Genomic DNA, 25,137 nt, shown 5'->3' with positions numbered 1-25,137 from the left:
TGAGAGTTGTGCTGGGAACTGGCCCATTTCCAGCAGCACCTTCCTCTAGCCATTTTTCTTCACCTAACGAGAGAAGCCCAGGTTGGATTTCATCTCCCCAAAACTGTCTACCCCGAGGCCAGGATCTTGCTTCATACCCACTAGTGTGGAGGTAGCTGAGAGACTCACACTGCCAGCTTCTCCAGAAAACCCCCGACTCTGGTTCAAACCTGCTCTGTAGTTACTTTTCTGAAGTAACTGCACAAATGCCACCAAGGAGTCTCTACTTCCCCCAAAGTGCAGGGTTGTGCTAACTGCTAAGAGAGGGGAGAGCCTTGCTGCCTGCCTGCTCTGTCCTTCTTGGGTCTTTGTGAACCCTGGAACATAGCCCCATAACCTAGGGAGTAACATGAGATTGAAGGGACTTGGAACTTCCTTCACTCTGAGGGCCCATGGTACGTACAAATGCTTAGAGGCACCGCAGGCCCCACCAGACACTTGAAGAAAAAAATGAGTGAAAAGGAGAGCCAGACACCACTGCCAAGCAATGGCAAGACATTAATAAAGGACAAACACACACTTCACAGTTGTAAGATGGCTTTATGTTCCAATATGCAAAATAAAATGTCCATGCTATATACCAGAACACTTGGAAGTTTCATACCACCTGTCAGCTAATGTGTTTTCTAATAAAGCTTTATCTGTAGTGTGTGCATTTATAATTTTTATATATATATATCTAAACCATTCTTAGATAACATCAAATGTAATAAAAATTTAAATAGATGTCTTTCCAAATACTCCCTCCAGCATCCTTTTTCAGTAACTCTATTTGTAAAAAAGCAAAGCTGAATTTGACATGTGGCCCCGCATTTGTGAGATATAGATATATTTATTTATATTTATTTATATAATATATAAATAGCTAGTCAGCATGCAAAGAGTGTTGTGATTTCCAAATCCTGATTTAGAGTTCCCACCAGTCCCCCTGCCATTCTGCTGACATTCAATGCTAATGGACTGAGTATGTGCTCTCCTCATTCCCCATTCTGAAAGAATTATCTGCTCCTCCGAGCTGGAACACTGATGTACTTTTCCTCAGCTGTCCGTTTCCTTCTGCCGGCTTCCTTGCTCCAGGGATGCAGATTTCCTGGGGCAGAACGGGTCTAGCAGATGTGTAACATCAGTTCTGATGAGAGCTCCACGGGATATAGCCAGGTAAGGTATGTTTGACTGCCCATCACAGGATGCAGATGGGACTGACAGGCCATGTGCTGTGACTGGGGGGAGGGGCTCTGGACTTTGTGATGATGAAACTTGATCATAGAGATAATTACTGGTGGCATTTCCCCTCCTCTCGAAGGAAAAGCACACACCATGAGGTGACATTTGGCACATGACCCTTTCTGAAAGTCATGCCTCAGACCCTGGAGCTCCAGGACTCCACGTCCAGGCTGACGTACGGCCAATTCCACTCTCACAGCTCTCTAAGGCTCAGGTAGTCTCATACAATCTCCAGAAGCCAAAGGAGGGGGGTACTCCTGTTCCCAAGAGTGGCGGGCGGCGGCTCCCCTTACAGGTGGAAGGCCAAGGGCCCTAAGTAAGCACAGATTCCCCCAATCCCAGCAAAGAAAGGCCCTCTCTGTGCCAGAGGCCTCAGCTGGCCCCTGAGTAAAATCAGAGTATAGTTCAGAAACCTCTAGATAACTCATGAGCCCTCCACTTCTGTCCCACCCAGGGCACGTCAAGAGATGCCAGGTTAACAGTGGGCTTGGCTCCTGAAGCCAAAATTACTTCTTAGATAATTGCATTTTTTTTCCTTGTTTTGGCCTTAGCTGCAGAAGACAGATGCTCTCCAATCACATACAGGCTTGTAGAAGCATAAGCATGCATGCATGCATACACACACACACACACACACACACACACACACACACACCCCTTCTGAAATACCTTTCCATGTTTCTTGGCAGTGCCGGCCACCCACAGAGGTTAATTAATACTGGATTGACATGGTCCTGGGGCTGTCACGAATACAGCAGTCACATCACCCATCAGTCCAGTTCTCCACAGTTCCCACTCCTGAATGATACTGTAGGGATGACTCTCGGGTCAAGGAGAAGCTCTGTGAGTAGAGGAACTCGTTGGCAGCATTCAGGTGGGGTGAGGGCGGCTTCCTCTCACACACTGTGGGGAGGCCACGCTCTCTAGGGAAGGAAGCAGAGGGCCCCCGCTCTCGGACCTGAGACTGGGACAGCTGATTATACACACTGAAGTGGGCATTTCCTGGTGGCTGGGCGCTCTGGGCAGAGATGGTGGGCAGCCGAGGCATCATCGTGGTGGTGGTGAAGTGTGTAGGGAAGGGCTGGTAAGGCACAGTCTCCATGGTCTGAACGCTGTAGCTGGTATACGGCGAGACCGATGTCCACATGTTACAGCTCAGTGGGGGTGGGGGCAAGTCGTCCACAGCAGACACCCCCGCAATCTCAGGCCCTGAACTCGAGTACATACAGGCCTCTCTGGGGGTCACCTCACTGCAGTAGGAAGGACTCAGCATCTGCTGGTCATAGGGAGGGGGAGAACGGAAATAGTGATCGTCCCCCACCGAAGAGGGAGTTTCCAGATAGGATCGTTTGCAGGGTAAATCCAGGTGACGGGCACTGTCTGCTGGAAGACAAAGAAGCGCTCAGGAAGGGGTGTTCCCAGCAGGCCAGGGCCTGGTGCACCCAGCCACCACCACCCCCCACACTCCCACCCCCGCATGCCAGGACAGCCTGCCCTTTTCACTCAGCACCCGCCCTGGCCCCATGCTGCCTGGTACCGTTTACATCAGCTGCAGCTTTTATAAGGTGGCAATGGCCAAGAAGCGGTCAGATTATGGACCCTCGTCAAAGGCCACAGGGGACACCACATCACTGGACACTGAAGGATGCACTGCATCAGGCAACACAAAGCTCTGATCCTTTGCCAGCCTGACTCTCGGGATGCTAAGAGGCCCTTGTGCACAATGGCATTCTCGGGCTAGCCCGGCCTTGGCCCAGGAAAGTGAAGACAACTGCCAGGCCAAACCAGGCCCAGAGACCACATCTGTCAGAACTAGCCAGCAAATTAAGGCCATGATGTTACTACCTCAACCCTCAGTGCCTGCGGAGAGCCTCAGGAAGGAGGCAGTGGGCCAAAAGGCTTGTAAGGCAAGTTTTTGCTGTTTTGAGAAGACTAGTTTAACCCTACTGTGTTCAAAGAAGACACAGCGGCCGCTGTCCCGCCAATCCCAATCTAACAGTTGCTTCGAAGCAGTTCCCCCAGTGACAAGAGAAAGGCTGAATGTTCAGGCTACTTTGATAGCCCTCTGGAAAGATGCCATCAGCCACCACAAACCACATTTCTGCATTTTCCAACACCCCACCACCACCCACCACTGTGTGGGCTCAACCCTCTGGAGTAACATGTCTTCCCCTGGGATCCTGGGATAACTGAGGCTTGAGGGCTAGGGCAGGAGCCCTCTCAACAAATTTAGGAACACTTCCCTGTGGCTGATCTTGGCCTCTGTCCTGTGCTTTCTTCTCTAGGGATCCATGCTGGGAGCCATGTATACAGAGCTGGGCAGTCTGGAGAAAGAGGGGTGGAGCTCCTAGCCCCTCTGCAGACTGATGCCTGGCTACCCAGGGATACTTACGCCTCTTTCTCCCACTTTCTCCCCTGCACTAAATTCCTGTGATTGGCAGATGACCCATTCACTCTGGGTCAGGAAGGAGCAAAGGACCAGATAGGTGGTATAGGCTTTAAGGCCATCAGTATGTGCCACAATTACTCAACTTTGTTGCTGACCTATGAAAGCAGCTGTAGATCAAATACAGATATGGCTGAGCTCCAACAAAGCTTTATTTATGGATATTAAAATTTGACTATTATATAATAACATGAAAAACCCACCTTTTTAAAATATAGAGGCAGCAGGCCTCATGACCCAAAGGCCATTCTTCTGACCTCCAGGGGACTGGGTTATAATGGGACTGGCATCTAGGGCACTTGGCATTCTACCAGGCTCATCTCCAGGAGTGGGCCAACAGAATGTTCTAGATTATAAGCAAAAATCCCCAGACTCACTCCCAAGAGAATTTTGGGGGCCTACGAAGGTCCCTTAGCAAGGAAATGCTAGTCACAGCTGACTCTGTCTGGACCTGCTGGTTTCCAGGCCAGTGTTATACAGAAGCCCAGTCACCCATTTCAGTGCCCAAGATGCTTGTGTGCATCCTTAAGGGCTTGGTGGAGAGCACCAGCCCCAGAACTATGGGTTCTCCCTGCTCTGTGGCTGAGATTACCAACAATCCAGCTTCCCGCTTCCTTCTAGGCAGAGCCGCACAGGAGGAACTCCATCGAGGCTCCCAAACCAACACCTGGGGCTCTGGCCAGCATACTTGGAACACCGAGAACTGCCTGAGGAATGCCACGGCCACACAAGAGTGAAAACCAACATGCCAGCGTGTGGAAAGGTGGCTCTGTCCTGGCCCAGCCCTCAGGCTCTTCCCAGAACCCTACCTCTGCGCTTCAGGCAGTGGTAGAAGAGGCTGGAGTCCCTTTGCGTTGGGAAGGTGTTGAGGGGCAGGTCCTGGGGCTCTGCAGCAGCAAACTGCATGTGGGCCCCATTCTCATACTGGTAGTGCTGCAGTGCCTGGTGTGCGCTGTGCAGGGGGCTGACATCGGGTTTAGCCGAGAGCTGGCTGGAGACGAGCCTCTGCCTCATGATGCTTTTCGAGATCACCGGATACTCCTTGCTGGAGGAGCAGGGAGAGAGCGAAGATGCTTTAGGGTTCCTGGGTCTTCCCGTCCCACCCCTGGCCAGGGCAGCCCCACCTCTGCAACCGGGCCACACGCAGGTCACTGTCGTCACTGCCCCGGAATCCCTTGGCAAAAGGGTTGTTCTCAATTTTCAGCTGTGTAATCTGTCAGAAAAGGACACACAGAGTCGCTGGGAGGCGAGAGGACAGGCTGGTGTGGTAGCCCTCCTCCCCCAACTGAGGCCTAATAAGAACCTAGGTATGGCCTGGAGCAGCTGAACCCCAGCCTAAGACAGCTCAGAGTCCAGGACCAACTGGGTCTTCCTTGGCCAGGCTGCTCACGGGGAGCCTGTCCCAGGCTCTCTACTCTATCTGCTTCAGTCCTGGTGGCACTTTCTCCTGATCCCTGTGACAGCTTCCTGCACAACTGCAAATCTGACTCAGCCACACTTCTGAAATCCACCTCAGCCTATGACTAGGGGAGAGGGACGGGGAGGTGATGGGCACATGCCAGCCAGCTAGCTGACAGGACCCAGGTTCCTCTCCCTGCTAGCCCAGAACTATACCTACAGGAAGATTCTAAAGGAAAACAGTCCAACCCTCAAACCCCAAGGCAGACTCCACGCCTCTGGTTTTCAGTCGCTGGCCGTGGCTCTGCCCTCTCCAGGGCCCTGCTTCCCAGGATGGCAACCTCACTATGTGTTGTACCACTCTGCTCTTCTAGCTATCACTCCGTGTGCCCTGCCTGGGGTTGGCATCAGCTCACTTCACCTCAGGGGCAGCAGGCAGGTTGGATGGTGTTTCAGTGCGGGTTGTGGTTATTATACCTTGTGGTTCTGGTAGGAGGTCACGGAGATGAAGGAGGTCTCTGGGAACACGTGGGTGCAAAAGGCTGTGTTTTTGGAGCCAAAAGCATTGTTCTCATCGGCCTTAACGATGTGCAGCCGCGGCTGGTACTTATGCATGGAGTTGAGGATGATCTGTGAGAGAAGGTCTTGGTCTGAGCCCTAGGCCCCACCCCCTGGGCCCTGGCTAGCCTCTTCCTGAGAGCCTAGGACCCAGGCTTGAACCCAGAAATGTCTCAAAGCCCCTGAGTAAAGGAACTGGGGTCCCAACTCCATCCTCACAGCTTCGCCCAGCCTCTCTGTCCTAGGAGCACTAGGCCCAGCTTTTGTGGTGTGGGATTCTTTCACTGGGGCCTAGGGGAAGTCTGTACAGCTGAATGACTTGTCCGAGCTGCAGGCAGAAGTCCAGGGTGCTGCTGACTCACTGACCTTATGTCCCTCACCTTCTCTGGACCTCATCTGTGAGACCCTAGTACACAGCCTACTCCCTCCCCTCAACGTACAGGTGCCCTGCCTTTCCTGGGACTGCTCCCCCCACCCCCACGTGCTCAGCCACCACCTCTCACATCTATCAACGCTATGGTAAGCATCTACAGGACAGGAGAGAGAGGAGAAGAAGCTGACGATGTCCTGCTCTAGCTTGTGGCACTGCACAATGAGAGACCAGCTGCTGGCTGCCCATCCAAGCTGCTCAAGGCAGTTCTAGCCTGAGGAGCACTGACCCCGTGAAATCAATGTTCCTGGGCCTGCAGGAGACCTTGAGCACCCAAGAGCAGGGGCCAAGGCTTGGGGACAGAGGTCAGCCTAGCTGACTGTAGCTTAGGGGAGAGCCCAAGATGCTTGGTCCCCAGGCAGAAACACACAGTTGTTAACTGCCCCAAACCTGCTTCGTATGGCTGTGCCCCCACGGTAGCGGCTACATCAGATGCCATTAAAATGCATTTTTTATCGTTGACATTTGCCAGACGACCTCCCATTGGAGGCAGGACCAGGAATTTGGGGCATTTTATCAGCACTGCTTCCTCTGTTAACCCTTTGCTTTCTCTCTCAGCTGCTGGCCCTCAGCTCCTCTTCCCTTCCAAAGGCTTGCCTCTGCGGGGGGTGAGGGGGGATGCCCCCCCTTCCAGGCTAGGCTTGCTGCCTCTGTGGAAAGAAATATTTAACCCTTGGGTGGCCACAGTGCCAAGAGAAAAGGCCCAGAGTTGGGCTCTTTCCTGGAAAGCCTTGCTGAATTCTGAGTTCCAGAAGGTTCCACACTCATCCTGGCCTCGGAGGGCGAGTGCAGGCCAGGGGCTGGCTGTGGGCATCTGTCTGCCCTAGGCTCTGAAGTTTACCTCGGTGACTCTGGTCAGCCTTTCTGTCTTGTCCACCAGCCATTACCCTCTTGGAGGTAAGTGCAGAGCTCCCTCGTGGCCTTGAACTACTGTCCAACTCAAAATGAGGCAGAAGAAGACGTCCTTTCCTAGCAACCAGGCATGTGCTGATATGGTAGAGCTGGGCCTTACGAAGCGCCTCAAGATTCTGTAAGGGGTTCTGTTACCCCATACAAGCTGTCATGGCACGGGTACTCACAAAGGGCCTCTGTTCCCTGATGCCAGCAAGTGGCTTCCTGGCAGCCTGGGCCTCTCCAGGAGCGCTGGGTTCCCACCTCAGCATGGTGGTTCCTGCCACACTCCCATTCTCTCTCATGTAGTCCTGTCTTCTCTCCCTTCTGCAAGGACCCAGGACCTGTACCGAACCTCTCAGACCTGAAGCTCCTCAACTCTGACTTGCCCACACCATGTCACTTCCTAATTCTTGACTCTTCAAACTACAAATTCACTCAGGGCTGGAAATGGGGGTTCAGCTCCCAATTCCACTAAGTAAACTTCCCCAGAGAAAGGGTCCCATCCTTTGTTCTTCTGCACCTCAGCCTTCCTGGCCAAGTGAGTGCAGACAAACCTCTAGATTTTATGTTCCTCACCAGAGACAAGTTAATATCGTTCATTTTCAAATTCTGACTGGAACAAAAATACCATGTATACAATACAATCTTTCTACGGGCCCTCCCATGCTGCAGCTCCCCCAGTCTCTCTGGTTCTCCTAGGCTGGCATCACAAAGGCAGACCAGACAGAACCCCAAACCACAGCCATTGTGCTCAAGTCTTAGGGACATTCTGCAGCAGCCACAAAACATCCCTGAGTACAGCCCCTCCCTTCCCCTCCTTCCATGCCCACTCGCGCCAGGTCCATAAAGGTCTATGTTCAGAAGGCCACCACGTTAGCCTAGGAGGCAGTGTTCCTGATGACTTGGGTTGAAAGACTGCCAAACACACCCTCCAGAGAACAAAAACTGCTGGACCTGCGGACACAGGTAGGAGCCACTAGACACCGGGGTCGACAACTCTTTCACAGGGGGGGTCACCTAAGACCACCAGAAAACACAGATATTTTCATGTTATGATTCATAACAGTAGCAAAGTTAGAGTCAGCCCGGTGGGGGTGGTGCACACCTTTAATCCCAGCGCTTGGGAGGCAGAGTCAGGCAGATCTCTGTGAGTTCAAGGCCAGCCTGGTCTACAGAGCGAGATCCAGGACAGGCACCAAAACTACACAGAGAAACCCTGCCTCGAAAAAAAACAAAGAAAAAAAAACAAAAAGAATTACAGTCATGAAGTACCAACAAAATAACTGCATGGTTGGGGTCACCACAACATAAACTGTATTAAAGGATCACAGCATTAGGAGGTAGAGAACACTGACTGCACTAGAGGGAACAACACACTTCTCTCTTGGCACAGAGAAGCCTACCTGTTGTCTCTCCACCAGCTCTACGTCCTGAGCAAACTCTTCTCCAGACACTAGAGTCCCCATCTGTCAGAGCAGAGCCCTCAACCGGGTGGTCTCAAACACCCTTCAAGCTCCTAACCATCTGGAACCTGTGGGAGGATCCCACCCATCAAAGCAACGCACCTCTCGATCTGAATGGCAGTCCTGCCAGCCTGAGAGAATCCGAAAGCAACTGAGGGACGCGCACACCTGGCTCCCATCAGAAGTTCCTCAGGTGCCATGTTCAACTCATTTGCCAGAGTCTCATATCTGTTGTAGAATGGTACCGGGCCAAATGGGCTAGCCATGTCAACCACCCTACTACATGACTAGCCCCATCACCACCATTGTTCTACAGAAATGGGATTCATTATGTTCTGGCTACAATTCAGAGGCCTGTTCCATTTTGACAATTGCAATAATGCCAAACAGCCATCTCAAGAGCTTACCATGACATGCTTTGCCACTGAGGTCTACGTTTATCCCCATTAGAATCCAAGAACGTGAGAGCCTGGAAAGATGGGGTGCAGAGGGTGCTCTAACCAGCCCCCTAGGTTTACAATGAGGAACAGAAGGCCTGGAGTGGGAACATGACTCGCTCAAGGACACACAGCTGGATGAAGACAAGAGGCCCAGCAGATTCCAGATGGCCTTGGAAAAAGTACAACCTGCTCTCGATGAACTTCATGACTAATAAGGTGTCTGCTAGACACTGAAGGGACATGGACCCCAACGCATCTCTTGGGATACCAGCCACACGGCAGCAGGCCCACATACACTCTTGTCACACAGAAAACCGGATTTACCCAGCATCATGTGCTCACTAAGATTACTTCTTCCTCCACCCTGCCCAGATTAGGACACGGATAGGATCTGCAAGAGAGTGGATGTAATGGCTCATACCTGTGATCCCAGGACTTGGGAGGCTGAGGTAAGAGGGACCCCCCCAAGAGACCAATGCCAGCCTAGGCTGTGGAATGAAATATTTGTCAGAAAAGAAAGGGAAGAGAAGCAGGAAGGTGGAAGACAGAAAACTGAAAGGATTCGGGCAGACCTTCAGCTCGTTCAGAATGCTTTTCCTGAGGAGCCTGGGGTCTCACCCCCAGGGCAGCAACCTGGGGTTCTCACACCCAGCCAGGAACCGTTTTGCCTTCTCTCACAGCAACAGCAATGACAGTCAAGGGTCGAGAGGCGTGGCCTTCGTGCCAGGCCCTGGGCTAGGTATTTTACATATTAATCTTCACAGTGTCTCTACAGGGTCAACATCACTGCCACCGTGGGCTGTCAGAAGACATTTGGACAACCTCAGACAGCGATCCGAGGCTGAGGCAGAATCAGGACTAACTCCTAAGCTGCACTTCCTTTTTCCTAGCTGTGGAGGCGTGGCCTGCTCAGGAGTCCAGAAAGGTTTCTGGAGCTCCTGAGGCACAGGCGGGCTTGGGGGGTGATCAGGAAACAGTGACAAAGAGGGAAAGCAGACATAGATCTATTGGGGGACAGCAGCCCCCGGCACAGGAAAGGCCACCTGTCCGAACACCACGCCATTCTGTGGGGTCGTTACTCACGTGCTGTCTACCAGCCCCCACTGGCTTGCCAGACACAACGTGGGACATACCATCATCAAGAATCAAGTGGTGAGAAAATATGGTGGAAGAGTCTGCATTTACTATGGCTACACCTGAGATGATGCCTCACGAGAACATGTGGACCCTTAGGGAGGGCACCAGGATGCACTCCAGAGGACAAGGAGGGAACTCCAGCCAAGGAAAGGCATTCCTCACAATCTGCCCAATGCTAGTGTGTAATTTAAAGGAACTATAGTAGAAACATAAGGTTTTTCTAGCTCCACATGCTGGTCCTACAGTTCATATGAAAAACACAACTCACCAAGAAAACTAAAAAAAAAAAAATATCAAGAAGTCTCAGCAGTTAAACATGGCACATGAATAAACAAATTCATATAGGGACCAAGAGGGCATCCTACCTAAAGAAAGAGGACCCTACTGTACGGATGCTGGAACAGCCAGGTAGCTCTCTCCAAAGGCGGAAAAGTCAGGATTGACGCCTCCCATCAAATGCTAGCATGGTTCTAAAATAGTCCCTATTTATGCTTTAAGAAAATAACCCTGGGTTCTATCCCCAGCTCAAAAAAAAAAAGAAAAGAAAAGAAAAAAAAAAGAAAAGAAAAATCCAGAGCTGGCAAGATGGTTCAGTGGTTAAAGACATCTGCTGCCAGGCCTGACCACTGGAGTCTGATCATTAGAGCCCACACAGTGGATAGAGCAGGCCCCCAAAGCACTTGGGAAGCCAAGGCTGAAGGATCCTAAGTTTGAGGCCAACCTGTGCTACACAGACAGATTCTAAAAAGTACTGAAGGAAAGTTCCCTCATAAAGAAGAAATGACTGAGGCCTTTCCAGAACCTATAAAGGAAGAAAGGATAAATTCAATCAAAAATGACTGCCAGGGAAAACCACCACCCCCGGGGACCAGATCGAGTGACGAACTGGCAGAGGCGTTAAACAGAACCTAAGTCTTCCATTTATAAAAGCTCCGAAAATTGATGAGCTCGAAAATCTGAGAGGGAAAGTGGAGGAAGAATCACCAGAGTTCACAGAAAAGGAGATCCGTGAGGAAGATGCCCAAGGAGAAGGAAGGAGGCGTGAATTACAATGACTGATACTGGTACCTAGAGACTGCCTATAAACCGTCAGGAACGGCCCCATCAGTACAACCAGGAGGACCCAAGTCTGATCCCCAGGACACGTGTGTGTCAAAAGCCCTGAGACCCTAGCTCAGAAAACAAAAAGGGAAAGACAGCCTGGGCTGGTGCCAACACCTGTAAGTCTAGCACTTAGAAAGCCAAGGCAGAAGGATCACAAGTTCAAAACTAGCCTGGGCTATCGTACCTCAAAAAACAAAACAAAACAAAAAAACCCGAAGCACCTGGTAACAAAATAACGTGGTTCATGGAACAGAAAAATCGAATGCAGCTGCACCAGAGGAAGCTCACTCTGAACGGAAGGCTCACCAGGATCTGTTCTTCACAGAGCAAGGTGCTGCTTAAACTTCACAGGTTTCCCAGTCAGAACTCAACCCTGACTTTGGGAGTATCTAGCCATGTGGTCTGAGAAGTTCCTGTTCTAGATTCCATCTGCCATAAACGACTGACTGCTGAGCTCAAATCTTCATACCTAACCCCCCTTTCCTTGTCCCCAGAAAATTAAGAAAAAAGCCAGGCTGGGAGTGGGCAAGGCTTGCTCACCATGTACAAAGATGTAGTTAGTGGGTAGCTGTTCTAGCTATGACCTGAAGCACCACCTCTAGTGAGGTAGCAGGTAACTGTTACACCTGCCTATCACCTTAAAGTACAGGTCCCTGGGGTGTGGCCGCTGGGACCCTTAAGAACTGGGATGCGCCACAGCGCTCTCTTTGCTCCCTTGTCGTTTTGGATGCTGGAGACAGACCAGGCGAAAGACCAGCGTGGGACTGTGCCTCAGCCTTCCAGGACCCTGCAATAATTCCTCTGTTCTGGATGTGAGTTTTCCGTCTCTAATAAATTCCTTTGCCCCTTAAGCAGACTCCATGAATTGCTGGCAATATCTGAACCCATTACAAAGCCCTGCATCTCATCCGAGGAGGAAGAGGCTGGGAAGATGAGGAAAGAGGAGGAGAGAGAGGAAGAGAGGAAAGGAAGCCGAGGAGGAAAGGAAAAGAGGCGGCGGGAAGAGGAGGAATGGAGGAGAGAAAAAGACACCAAAAAGAGCATTTATGGATGGAGAAGTCCTGAAGATAAGGAACCTACATAAAACAGATCATCCAAATGGCTGCTGTGCTCCCACACTCAAAACCCTCTTCTTGTTCTTATGCAGTGGCAGACACATGGCTGGGTGGTCACTTCTACAGTGAGGAGACAGGTGGGTCCCCTAAGCCCATGTGGAGGAGCCCAGGGTAATTCACACCACTGGAACTAGCTGTGGCCTTCTCTAAGATGGAACAGTCCCATCTCATCCTCAAGCTGGTCCTTTCCCAGGGAGAGTTTCCAATCACTTTGGTGACATAATGAAGAAAGGTCACCATTGGGTAGCAGCTTCTAGAGCACCTCAGATGCTCCGAAAATCCCAGGGATAAGTTCCCATGTCCACTGGGCTAGGAGAAATTCCTTCAGGTCTGGAAGCTCTTAGTTTGGGTGGGTGAGTTATCCAGAAGGAGGGGCATGTTGGAGGCAAATTCATAGCACAAGATGGCTTTTCCCAGGTTCCTGGACTGAGAAGCCAAGAAGGGCAACTTCTTCCCCTTTCCCTTCAAGCTTACAACTGCCTCTAGTACAAGTCAAGAGTGGAAAGCTAGAGTCCCAAAGGGCTGCTCTGCCCTGATAAGGCCAGGAAGTGAACATGTACATCACAGTCCTTGTCTACATGACCACAGGCTGTTTCCTCAACGGAGATACTACCAATACCGAAGACAAGACAGCCAGAGCGTGGGGTCCAGAAAGACAGGTTGAGGGTCTACAAGAGCCTGAGACTAAGAAGTAGGAGATGAGCTGGGTGGCAGTGGCACACGCCTTTAATCCCAGCACTCGGGAGGCAGAGGCAGGTGGATCTCAGTGAGTTCAAGGCCAGCCTGGTCTACAGAGAGAGATCCAGGACAGGCACCAAAAAACTACATGGAGAAACCCTGTCTTGAAAAACCATAAAAAAAAAAAAAAAATAGGAGATGTGGGTCCAAGTATCTGCCCTCTTTACTCCTCACCCTTGAGACACACTGACCTCCATGGTCTAACAATGCACAGGGTGTGGTGGGCAATAAATGCCAAGTGCTGAGTACAAGGCAGAAGGTAGACAGATGCCTTCATCCTATCCCTCAAGGATGAAAGCTGAGGTAAAATCTCTATTGCCAAAGAAATGAGCCCCATGTAGGCAGGGCCAGTGAAGCCAGGGTACCCACAGCCTTACAACCCTACAAGGTAGTTGGATCTGGCCAAACTTAAGAACACATGCAGGATTCCAGAACACGAAGAGCCACCAAGGATGGAGGATGGGCTGAGAAAACAGTATTTTCTCTGGCTTCTAAATTAGAGCCAGCTTTCCAAGCCTAGCTACCCTCTCCTCTCACCTTCTGGAGGGCCAGGGAAGTAAAAGTGTCTTGGGAAGCATCCTTGCAGCTGGGAGCCAATGGTAACAAGCAGGGGCACCCAGGGTCTTATCCAAACCCTTAATCTCAAGATACTTTCAGCTGTCCAAGGAGACTACACCTGCCAAGCTCTAGACTCACCCATCCTGCCAATGCTGCATGAGTCTGCAGGTGTAGTTAGAGGGTCCTGTCTCTATACCCCCTGCTGGCATCAGAGGCCACCTCCACCCTTGTAAGCCTGATACCTCATTCCAGCCAAGCAGACAAGGTCGTGTGGGCAGAGACCCAGCCAGGATTTGCTCATGCCCTGCATGGGAAACCCAGTCTAGAGACTTGTAAAATAGAGAAGGTTAATTTGGTAAATCAGCACTCCAGGTGTGTATTTACATCCCCAAGAACCAAGAAGAAAGCTGAACTGATTCAGAAAGTGAAGCCAGGAGCTGCTTCTGGTCAATCAGGATGAAGTACCTCTGGCATTTTCCAGAAGGGACTTCGCAGTATCCTGACTGGCACACAGCTCCCCAGAGACTGCACTGTGTCCCCCCATCTCCACCTCTGGGGTTTGCCATGCTGCACACCTAGCGGCCTCTACCCCCAAGGTTCTCCCACACCCCTGTACTACACTACCAGAGAACCACAGGAATCCACGGAGGCAGGGTCTGAAGCCCTGGAAGATGATACCAGCTGCTAGGCTTCTGTTTGCAACACATTTGAGCTAAAGATTTCCACATAAAAAGCTCCTTTCTGTGGGTCTGCCAGGGCCAGATGGGGAAAGAAGGAGCCTGAGAAACTGGGATTGGGATGTTTGCAGACAACCACCACTGCCTTTGTCCTGACCTCTGAACTAGGCGCCAGGAAGCCAGGCAGAGGAGGAGCCAGGAGCCAGAGATGATCCTCCCCTTCCAGAGGTCAGAAGGAGGAAATATTCAAAGAGGGACTTCAGAATTCACATCTGAAGAGTTTAGCAGGAATAGGTTGGAAAAAACCAAACGAGAGATTTGGTCTGTCATCCCCATCATCTATATCACCACCCCCACAATGATCATCATCACCACTGTGGTCATCATCATCATCACTATCCCCATTTTCATGACCATTGACATCATCATCACACATCCAGCAGCAGCGGCGGCGGCGGCAGCATCTTTCATCACTATCACCACTACTGCCTGCCTCAGCAGCAGCTCCGTTGTCATACTCCATTCACTTAGCTCCTCTCTGTAAGGTACTTCCTGCACAGTCTCTCACTACCATACCGTCAACCCTTAGCTTCTCTGTACAAGGAAACAAAGACTCAGAAAGGCTGAGACACTTGCCCAGAGTCACCAGCTAGTGAGGAGGAGAGGGATACACACAGCTGATCTGCAGGGTCAGAGGCCTGACACAAAGTGGAGCCTCTCCATTCTCAAACCCCATAAGACCCCCTTGCTCTGTCGCCGTCCCTACTGCTGCCCTCTCTCCCCAGGCCAGACCACCCCTCTTCTTACATGGCCAAAGGGGTCCAGGTGGTTGTTTGTCAGCTTCAGCTTCTGGAAGGAGACCAGCTGCCGCATCCAGTGGGCCCCCGTGGCGGGAGAGTCCGGGTGGACATAAAGCCTCCCTGGCATGGCCGGCTCCGCCTTCCCTGCGACCATCCTGCAGGACAGCAGACAGCAGGAACAGTTGAGTTCCCTGGGGCCTGGTGAAGCCTAGCTCCCCATTCCCTCTGCGAGCAGAGCAAGGCCCAGAGGAGTAACAGCTGCTTTTCTATCCAGTGCTGATGCAGGGGGGAGGAGAGGGGAAGGGAGCAGAGAGGAGGAGGAGGAGGGGGAGGAGGAGCAGAGAGGAGGAGGAGGAACAGAGAGGAGGAGGAGGAGGAGAGGGAGGAGGAGGAGAGGGAGGAGGAGGAGGAGGAGCAGAGAGGAGGAGGGGGAGGAGGAGGAGGAGGAGGAGGGGGATGAAGGAGGGCAGCAGCATTTACTTCAAAGACTTGGGCTGTTTATAAAGATACTTCAGGAAGAGTCAGGCACTTCTGTGTGTTTTATTTACACGGTTTATTTGTTTACTGGCAGCACATTAACCCCTGAACTACTGACCCCCCCTTCCTCCACACTCCCTTAAATATTTTTTTTCTTTTTCAATGTTATAAATATGTCAGCTAGAACTTCTCCAAGGAAATTTCCAATCCAGAGCCTGTTCTGAGTTCTAATCTAGCTTTTGCTTCTATGACCTCCACTGTCACAGACCCCAGGGCCCCAGCCAGATGTTCTAGGGACAAGGACAGTGCCAAGGTATGGTACTTGTTTGGCTCTCCAACCTGCCCATCTTTCCCCCAAGGCCCTTTAGTAAGGGCCCTACTCTCTGGCCCGGGGCAGCAGACTCTTCAGTCTGACAGACGGACAGAAGCATGAAAGTTTCAAACCAAGTAATGTCACTAAACTATTAAAGTTTCTCAAGAAAAATCGTCCCCATTCTCCACCTCAGCGGAGCATTAGCAGTGCCTGAATCCACCAGGTGTTAGCAGTTTTCCAACCAGACAGCACCAGACTGTCCATGACTGTGGGGAAGTACGGCCCCTCAAGGTCCAGCAAAGCCTACACACCTGCCCTTGGTGGGGCTGGTACTGTACACACGGGCAGCATTTGGGCCTGCCTCAACTCCTATCCAGGTGCAGGCAATGGACCAGCAAAGCGACTCTGGGCAGTAACAGACTGGCTGGCATCAGGAGTAGAAAGAGCAGCTGAGGAAAGATAAGCCTCTTACCATTTGTTGTCACAGAACTTGTAGCGATGGTCATCCGCGGGGACAATGTCGATGAGCAGAATGTACTTGGTCTTGGGGTTCATGCCCGTGACCTTTACCTTGTAGCTGGGGAACATCCTCCTGAGGGGGTCGAGGGTTGAGGAGAAATGGCAGAGTAAATGTAAGAGCAGACCTGGAGTCCTTTTAACCAAAGATCATGACCCACTTCTCTCTTGTCCTCCCTGTGCCAAGGACACCAGACCCCCCACCAGCTGTCAATCTACATCCAGAAAGACAATTTACACCTTTCTCCAAATCTCCCACCATGGAAGTCCCCCAAGACTAGGACCCAGGAACTGTGAGCCGCAGCAGCATAGATACCCTGGTCGGGATAGTGGGGGGCCTTTTAGTTGCAATCTGGCTGCCTTAAATTGTCCCTGTCCTTCGCCAGCTTACATAAGCTAAAGTTCTGAGGTGACATCATAGGGCACTGGTGCAGCTGACCTGGAAGCCACTCAGGGCTGTTCCCATAAGCAAAGAGATGCCTTTCTCACAGGAAAGAGAACTCTGGGAAAACCCTGCTAAGCCTGGTTCTTCCTGTGTGTGGTGCGGGGTGTTTCTCATTGTAGATGCTTCGCCAAGGCCATACATAGCACCTTGACTAGGAACCCAGGAAGTCAGTGGAGAAGCCTCATGGGTAAAAACATGGAAGCTAGAATCAGCCTGCTGTTGATCACAGCCAGGCCCACCACTAACCAGCTAAGCCTCAGGCCACCTGCCTGGATCTCTCATGCCTTGATTTTCCTACCTCTCAAGTGAGGGTAACATTACTATGTCCTCCAGCCCCTGCTCTGTTCCACCTCCCACATGCCAGTGGTATGGTTTTTTTCTATGAAAATGGACCCAACAGAAATGAGTCTTCCAGTTCCTGTAGCCCATGATGAAACGGGCCCTCAGGACGTACATACAAACACAGATCCCTCTGCTGTTACTTAACCAGAACAGGGCAGCCCGAACCGCCATGCACCCTTCCCCACATGGGTACCTCCAGTCCCTCCCCGGCTGACTTTCCACAAATGAGGGTTGGAGATGGAACTCAGGTTAGACCACTTGCCTAGAACAGACTGGGCTGGATGACCATCACTACATAATACAAGTCACACACGCCTTTAAAATCAGCATGACCATTCATCCTGACCTACCATTCCAGTGCTCAGGGAGGCTGAGGCAGGAGGACTTCTGGTTAGGCCCAATCTGGACTACATACCAAAATCTTCTTTAAAAAAGAAAGAAAAAAGTCAGCAGGGAGATGATGGTGCACACCTTTAACTCCAGCACTCCGGAGGCAGAGGCAGGTGGATTTCTGAGGCCAGCCTGGTCTACAGAGTGAGTTCCAGGACAAACAAGGTTACACAGAGAAACCCTATCTTGAAAAACAAAAACAAACAAACAAACCACATCACTAAGGGGTTCCCCAGAAGAGAAGTAGGGTCCAAACCTGACGGAAGCCTCAACCTGTGGTACTGAGACTCAAGTCAAGGAAGCCATTCACTAAGCCAGAGAACCTCCCAAGAAGCTGCCCTGAACACCTCAAACAGATTGGACACACCCCACTTCTATTTGTCATAGGTACTAGCTTACCTGGTCTCCACAAGCTGGCAGACCCCACAGAAAACTGGGACCCTGAGCAGAAAGGTTCTGGAAGAGTTGGTTCCCCTCCAGGACCTGCCCAGCCTAGCCCATGCACCTCCCTGTTACAGGAAAGACTGGTACACACACTGCAGCGAGAAAGGGCGGCTATGGCAGCCCAGGCGCATGTGCATGAGCATGTGGGGCAAGTGCGCATGTGTGCCTGTATGCGTGCCTGGAGGGCGGGGGCAGGGGGGCAGGTCTAGCTGCAAGTCTAGGGACTTATAAACCGTGTGGAAGAATTTGTCTCAGATGTCAATTGAAAGCATTTTCAAATATCCACCCCACCCCCTCTGCAAGAATGAAGGGAGCCAGAGGACTCAGGAACCCACTCCAGCCTCCTCCTTCGATCCAGTCCCCTGCCCGACATAGGGGCACAGCCAGAGTGGGTGCCACCCTGTTTCCTGGCCCTGCCTCACTCCTGGTGGGTCTAAAGCTAAAAGAGGAGGGCAACAGCTGCCTTGCCTCGCCCTCCCTGGGGTTAAGCCTCGCCCTCCAGGCCACCATTTCCTAACTGCCACAGAAACAGCAACAAAATGGGGCCGCCCTGGCTGTGTTGGGCTAGCTAGGCCCAGGTAGTCAGTCGCTGCAGGTGGTAACAGCAGAGGATATCCATAGCCTCTTTCCAGGGCCAGTGCCCACATATAAGGGCCAGGAAGAAAGGCCTGGCCACTACAACAGTGTGTATAGCCTGGAATGAAAGGAGACTGAGGGACGACCCTGACCTTCCTATGTTGCACTGTGCCTCAGCAGCTCAGAGGGCCTGGCAGACACTGAGTGCTCCTCAGAAACCCCTGAGATTCCTGAACTCTGCTGCCCAAGGCTCAGGGCCAGAGTCTGCCCACTTCCAGAGCCATTTCCGGGAGGTCTTGGGGCACTGGTGTATGGAAGGACCTCAGCCTCTTCTATCCGCCAATTCCCATCTTTTGAGGGCATCAGGCCTCACGAGCAGAGCGGGTAGCCAGGATATTTGGTGTGGGTCCCCTGCAGCAGCATGAACTACCCTCTTAGAAACAGACGGCCAGGTCTTAGCCAAGCTTGTTGAGGGCATGATTCAGGGGCCTACAGAGCAAACTGTGGGGGCGCGCCCATCCCATGCCCAACACCCAGTTGTCTGTCCAGGGTGGGAGGGCAGCGCAGCACGGCTGCATGGAAAGACGAGGTGTACCACCCACAACCGCACAGAACGTGCCCTTGATTTGGGAAAGGGCCAATGCTGCAACCCAAAGGCCAATTGCAGGGCTGTTCATCAGGTGAGCAGGCCTTCGTGCGGAGGCCAGACTCAGTTTGGGGAGCTGTGACTTCCTCCGCGCTCTGCTGGCAAAATAAAGGTCCTCACTAATGAAACACACCGAATAGGTTATTTCTGATTTACGACATTAAACGTACCTGAAAAACCAACACCCTACACTGGGGTGGGGGGCTCAGGGCTGGGGAGGGCGGAGCAGGAGCCGAGACACGGTCACTAACTTTGACTGTCGCTGCGCCCCACGCTGCCCCGCGCCCTTCCGCACCCTTCGCGCGTGGCCCCCGCGCCTTCTCTCTCCCTGCCACCCCGGGTCCCCGCACCCGCGCTGTCCCCAGACAGCTGAGGCGGCCAGCACGCGCGGAAGCGGCTCCGCCAGGGGAATAAACACGCTGGCCGCCTGGCCGCCCGCCGGGAGCAGATGAAAGCCCGGGACCTCCCCTCTGATCAGCAGCCGGCTCTGAAAGGGTACCGGACCCGAGCCTTTATCTGCTTCATACTAGGAAATGGCTTTAGAATGAGCTGCTAGGATAAGCTTCCTCTGTGTGCAGACCCCAGGCTGGGGGGAGTTGAGCTTTTGGCTACAGATCTGTAAATGCGAACTCCCTGCCGCCGCCGGGAGAGGATGCCTCGGGATGGCTGGGCTCCTAGGTCTCACAGTTGTCAACTGCAAGGTGCCGAATTAGTGCACACTCCCCCATCCCAGTGACAAAGTGGAAATCAAGACTTTGGAACCTCATCAGACTCTCCCTACCTAGCTGAAACCCACTAACCCAACCCACCGCAGTCCTCGACTTCCCTGAGGGTGGAGATCCCTTAAATGCAGACATTAAAAGCCCAGAGCAGGCGAGAAGTGTGGAAAGTGGTTTTCAGGGTGGCAGCAGTGGTGACCCGGAGGGCACAGGGCACGGAGGAGGAATGGGGGCGGGGAGGACTAGGGAGGTTCTCCCTTATCTGGATGGTGGTTACATGCTGGGTTCGTGTTTTTGTTTTGTTTTTAATTCTATAGGGCTGTAAACCTCAGATGTGCCCACATTATCTTGCAGAGAAATATTCCACTTCAAAGAAGAAATCGACATTTAAATGACGTGCACACAGACACACCACACACACACACACACACACACACACACACACTCACTCACTCACGGTTTCTACCGTTCCTATCTTAGAACCTTGAAGGGAAACAAAATGCAAAATGAGCTGTAGGGAAAGGCGGGGATCACCGCATATCATTTTATCCTTAAAATTCTGGGGTCTTATTGGGAAGGGGTGGGCAGCAGCCAAGGGCAGGGGTGAGGGCTGCCTATATTCTGGCCAGACGTTTTGGAGCCAAATGATTTCTGAAACCCACTGAAAGAGAGAGAGGGGGAGGGAGGGAGATGGAGAGAAGAGGGAGAGGGAGGGAGAGAGGGAGAGAGAGAGAGAGAGAGAGAGAGAGAGAGAGAGCACGCCTGCCCTTCTAATACACCCAAAGCATTTTTAAAGACATATTTTCCCTGAGGGGAGGAGGGTTGAAGGGAGGGTGTGTGGAATGGACGCTGTTTGGGAAGGTCAGTTGCTTTGCTTGGATTTTTTTTTTTTTTTAAGGCACTTCCTTCTGATAGACTTTTGCTTTCAGAAAATACTTTAGGACGAGATCAAAGCGCTCTCTCGCCAACCCACTTTTCCCAGTGTCTTCAACCCTTACTGCTCTCACATCCACGCCACTGGGCTCTGACGCTCTGTATACAGAGCGAGGGCAATTGGCTTTGAAGCCCGGGATTAAGGCCGGCCAAATCCTTGCCTCAGAATAACAAACAATACAGGTTCAACAGGAGTTCTCATCGGTAGTTCATTTTTCAAACGCAAATTCACTGTCACTAACACAAGCAACATTGAACTCAACAGGCTGTGAAGACTGATAGTGCAGATTTATCTGGTGGCAAAGCCATGGCCTAGGGGAAGGGCAGTCGGATGGGTAGGAAATGTTCATTTTTGGAAAGTTTATATTTAAATTTTTGTGGAGCTCACTTTTATCTGTGTTTGGGAGGGAAAAATGCAGTTTCTCACATGTATCAAGCTTGGAAGGGATATGAAGCCAAGAGAGAAATCTGTTCTCTGCCATTACCAACATGAGCACTCTGGATCTGAGGAATCGAGACTGACTAGGGAGGGTTTGGCTCTCATGAGATTCCTGGCATCCGGGCAAATTGAGCATTTTAGTCAAAAGCACTATCCAATGAGGCTGATTCTCTTTTTCGTTTGGCCTTCAGATTTTCAAGAACACAAAGGGCAGAAGACTTGTGAAACCTTGAACTCAAATGCTCTTGGGAACATTCTGATTCTCTTCTCCAGGACCCCATCCTTCCCCAAACAGACAGCAGTTATCATGCCCCTAAGCAGTCAGATTCTCTAGGACCAATCAATCCTTTACAGGGCATCCATAAAAAGAAAGAAAGAAAGAAAGAAAGAAAGAAAGAAAGAAAGAAAGAAAGAAAGAAAGGGAAAAAAAGCCATCAAGGAGATTTTTACATCTTGTTATTTATGACCCAGGGTGCAGGAAAAAGTATCAGGCCATCTTCTGAGAAAGAAACATGTTCCAGAAAGGGGACTGGTACACTTGCTGTTTGGGAAAACACTGACTGGGTGGAGTGTAGGAGAGCCAGCCACAAGCCCCCACAGAGCAAGCAGGCTGCATCCAGAGACTGCCTAGGCACAGTGAGCCAGCCAATGAAGGTGGTCTCTGAAGACAGTGGGGTTCTGGGGGTGTAGCTCAGTGCTTTAGCAGCATGCTCATCATGTGCAAGATGGGGTGGATCCTAGCACCCCCCCCCAAAGATAGTAGGAAGGTGAGCAGGAAGAAATGGGGTCCACAAGCTCTGAAGCAGGAGTGGATAAGGCTAATGAGTTTTTCCAATTAGATTTGTCATAACTTTCCATCAGAGAAATGAGAGGATGTGAGGACCACATAATCAACCAGCATCTTCACAGCCATTTTTAGACATCAGTACCCATCCCCGAGACAGACCCCTAGTAGAATCACTAGGATAGGACACAGGCTTCTGACTTAGAGGGTAGCCGTGGATGTGAGACCTGCTGGAGTAGGGAGCAGGGAGGACCCACAGAGGTACAAAAAGCCAGTGAAAACCACAAACTCATATATCCAGAGAACATACCCATCATATATTTCCAAGAGGTTAAAATCTACAAACATAAAGTCTGGAGTGTTCTTCCTCTTTTCTTCCCTCCATGTCAGCAGGCACAAGAGACCAATCGCCCTGTCTCCACACCTATAATGCACCTGATGTTTTACCAGTGCCTTTCACAGGACCCTGTTTGAGTCCCATGGTTAGGAAGGACAGCAGGTATACCTCCAGCTACCTTGCACCAAGGAACCACAGGAGCCACAGGATGGTCACTCACCCACATACACCCAGCTGGGAAGAGGTATTCACTATTCTCCGCCTATTCAACCAGGCCACCCCCTACCAAGAACACAAAAAGTGTCCTCTTTTTCTGTGCCCCAAATGCAGCCAACTCAAGGTCCTAAAACCAACCTTCCTCCTTCCCTGATAAGCCTTCCATACCATCTTTCTGAAACAAGAGATTGGCCAAGTATCCATATTTCCATCTTCAACAAAAAAAAAAAAAATTTTTTTAAACTGCACAATGCCTGCCTGGGAGCCCAAAGGAAGGACCCCAGCATCCATGCACGGCACACAGCACCCCACTGACTTTTGTTTCTTTTGAAACGAAACTCTGTCCTGTGCTTTATGGACAGCTGAATGAAGCAGGACCTTTTCTCTTGTGGGTGAAGTGGAAGCAGGTAGAGACCCGTATGGTGCTTGTCTGAGGGCTGCACAGATGGAAACAGTTGAGTTGCTAAGAGAACACCCCTCCCCTGTAGTCTGACTCCACAGCCCTGGCCCTTGACAGCTTGGCTTATGATTCTGATTTCTCCAAACAACACTTTCCAGGCTCATCACCCGGGAAATGGACATCTTCTTACCTAGTTTGCTCCCGGGGACCAAAACCAAATGTATGGATGCAGAAGGACGGAGTATCCACAACAGCTCCCCAAACTGTGAGTTTGCAGTGTCTATCGCTAGCCATCTGCTCTATCGGCCACTCCTGTCCTATGCCAGCCCATCACAGCAAAGTCTGCTTTCCACATACTCACAGGCATGTGACCTCTCAAGAACACACACACACACACACACACACACACACACACACACACACACACACAACTTTGTTTCTCTCTCTCTCCTCCCTCTACTCTCCCATAGACACCGGTGCATTTTAAAGATGTTTCCACTTTATAAATCAGCCGTCTCTGGCAGCCACCGGGAGCTAGGGAGGCTCCCCAACAACACAGGGACACAGTGGTGCCTTCCCCTATGCTGAGGAGAGTGTTGCCCTAGGATAAGTAACTTGGGGTTCATGCTACTCCCAAAAAGTTAGGGCGATTGAGAAACACAACCTCATTGCTTCTGTCGCCTGGAGGTTCCTTCAGCAGATCAGGCCAGAGAAATTGCCCCAAGTGCCAAGTATCTCTGCAGGTGGCCTCCGGGTTTGCTTGTCATCAGCATAAAGCTGTCCCCTCTGACAGAGCCTTGAAGATGTAAATGCTGTCAGGTGGGCAGGCTGCTGTAGAATGTGATGCTAGGACCTCAGTGACTGATAAATTTCTCACTGGCCCCTGACCAGGAACCCAGAAGACTGCAGAGTCCTCTCTCTCCCCGCGGGACTTCCAGGCCAACACATCCTCCTGACTCCCACCTGCCACCTTCCCCAAGTCACTGTCCCCGGCTAACCTGCCGGCCTTGGTGATGATCATCTCGGTGCCTGCTTCATGGAACTTCTTCCACAGCTCCTTCTCGTGCAGCCCCACCTTGATGTTCTCGATGGTCTGGGAGTGGGAGGAAGGAGAACTGGTCTGCCTGGCTGGCCCACAGCTGGGCTCCACACGGAGCCTGCATAGAGTGCAGACCTACGGAGAACATGCCCGCCCCAGAGCCCACTCCTCGAGATTTCGTTTCACGGACGTCTTTTTGAACCACTGGAGAATTTGAAACTTTGAATCAGAGATTCAAGCTCCCTCCACGGATGACCCTACAGAGGACACATAGTGAGGGTGCCAGAATAGGCGACAGACACTCACTCCACAGCTGGCCTTAGCCACCGCTTGTGGATGGACCGAGAGACATGGAGAAAGGCTCTGGGGATGCGGGTTGTGGTGATGTGTACGGTAGCAGCTTGGAAAAAAAGCCTTCTCGATAACTATTCTGTGGCCTTCCTAATCTGTCCCACTCCCTAGCTTCCACCCTCTTGGAGTCCTCGGAGATGGACATGGATTTGGGCTTGCCCCCTGAATCAGGAATCAGAGTCATCCCGGAGGGTTCCAAGTGGAGAAGGACCCTTCCTGGAAAGCAGAGGGCACCAGCCATGCCCAGCAGAGAACCAAAGGGCTGACAGTATCTGACCCCAGGAGTCCTGTCCAAGACCGACCCACGGGAGGACCCGCACAAACAGACGACTCGACGCCCCTACCTGCTCCGCGGCTGCAGCGGCGACGTCGGCACCCTGGCCCGGGGGGCTGCCGAGAGTTGCTCCTCCGCTAAGGCCGGGCGCGGCCAGCGCGGGCTCGGGGGCGTTGGTGGCGTTGGTGGTGCTGGCCTCCCCGAGCGCGGGGCCCGGGGCCCGGAAGGCCTCCTCGCTCTCCGACAGGCCCTTATCCTGCAGCATCTCCTGCGGGCACAGCACACGCAGAGTTACACAGCCAGATCTCCACTGGCCAGAGGCCCTGCGGCCCTGTGGAGCTGAGCCCCCAGGGCTTCTAGTGGGTGCCCAGGCACACGTGGACCCCGCCCCCTTCTGAGCTGGGGGAGGGAGCATGCGGGAGGGCAGGACCCTAGCCTCCTCCCTTCAGGTTCTGGACCTGGGAGGGTCTACGTG

At 51.9% G+C, this 25,137-nt stretch overlaps 1 protein-coding gene across 2 annotated transcripts; it reads right to left on the bottom strand.

Annotated features, from left to right (window-relative positions):
- Nucleotides 1–582: 582 nt before the first annotated feature.
- Nucleotides 583–24,927, bottom strand: Tbx4 (T-box transcription factor 4). Of its 2 annotated transcripts, none has more exons than XM_036196938.1 (8): nt 24,733–24,927; nt 23,997–24,091; nt 16,284–16,403; nt 15,029–15,176; nt 5,585–5,737; nt 4,834–4,922; nt 4,519–4,754; nt 583–2,643 (listed from the first exon to the last, which is right to left on the bottom strand). In XM_036196938.1, the coding sequence occupies exons 1-8, from the start codon at nt 24,925–24,927 to the stop codon at nt 2,027–2,029; spliced, it is 1,653 nt and encodes a 550-aa protein (XP_036052831.1). In that variant the 3' UTR covers nt 583–2,026. The 2 variants fall into 2 exon arrangements, with proteins under 2 accessions (XP_036052831.1, XP_036052830.1); XM_036196937.1 differs by having other exon boundaries at nt 23,997–24,113; nt 24,737–24,927.
- Between the last annotated feature and the right edge of the window lie 210 nt (nt 24,928–25,137).

This window comes from Onychomys torridus, chromosome 8 (genome assembly GCF_903995425.1).
Source record: "Onychomys torridus chromosome 8, mOncTor1.1, whole genome shotgun sequence".
Taxonomy (NCBI): Eukaryota; Metazoa; Chordata; class Mammalia; order Rodentia; family Cricetidae; genus Onychomys; species Onychomys torridus.
Note: the sequence above shows the minus strand (reverse complement) of the source record. Positions and strands in the feature narration are given on the sequence as shown.

Excerpts from the sequence above, each read along its gene's own strand:
- Tbx4 (XM_036196937.1), bottom strand. The coding sequence starts at position 24,927 with ATGCTGCAGGATAAGGGCCTGTCGGAGAGCGAGGAGGCCTTCCGGGCC. Across the intron at positions 24,114-24,736 it reads GTCGCCGCTGCAGCCGCGGA|TTCTCCTTCCTCCCACTCCC; the intron begins GCAGGTAGGGGC and ends CAGGCAGACCAG. Across the intron at positions 4,755-4,833 it reads CGTGTGGCCCGGTTGCAGAG|CAAGGAGTATCCGGTGATCT; the intron begins GTGGGGCTGCCC and ends CTGCTCCTCCAG.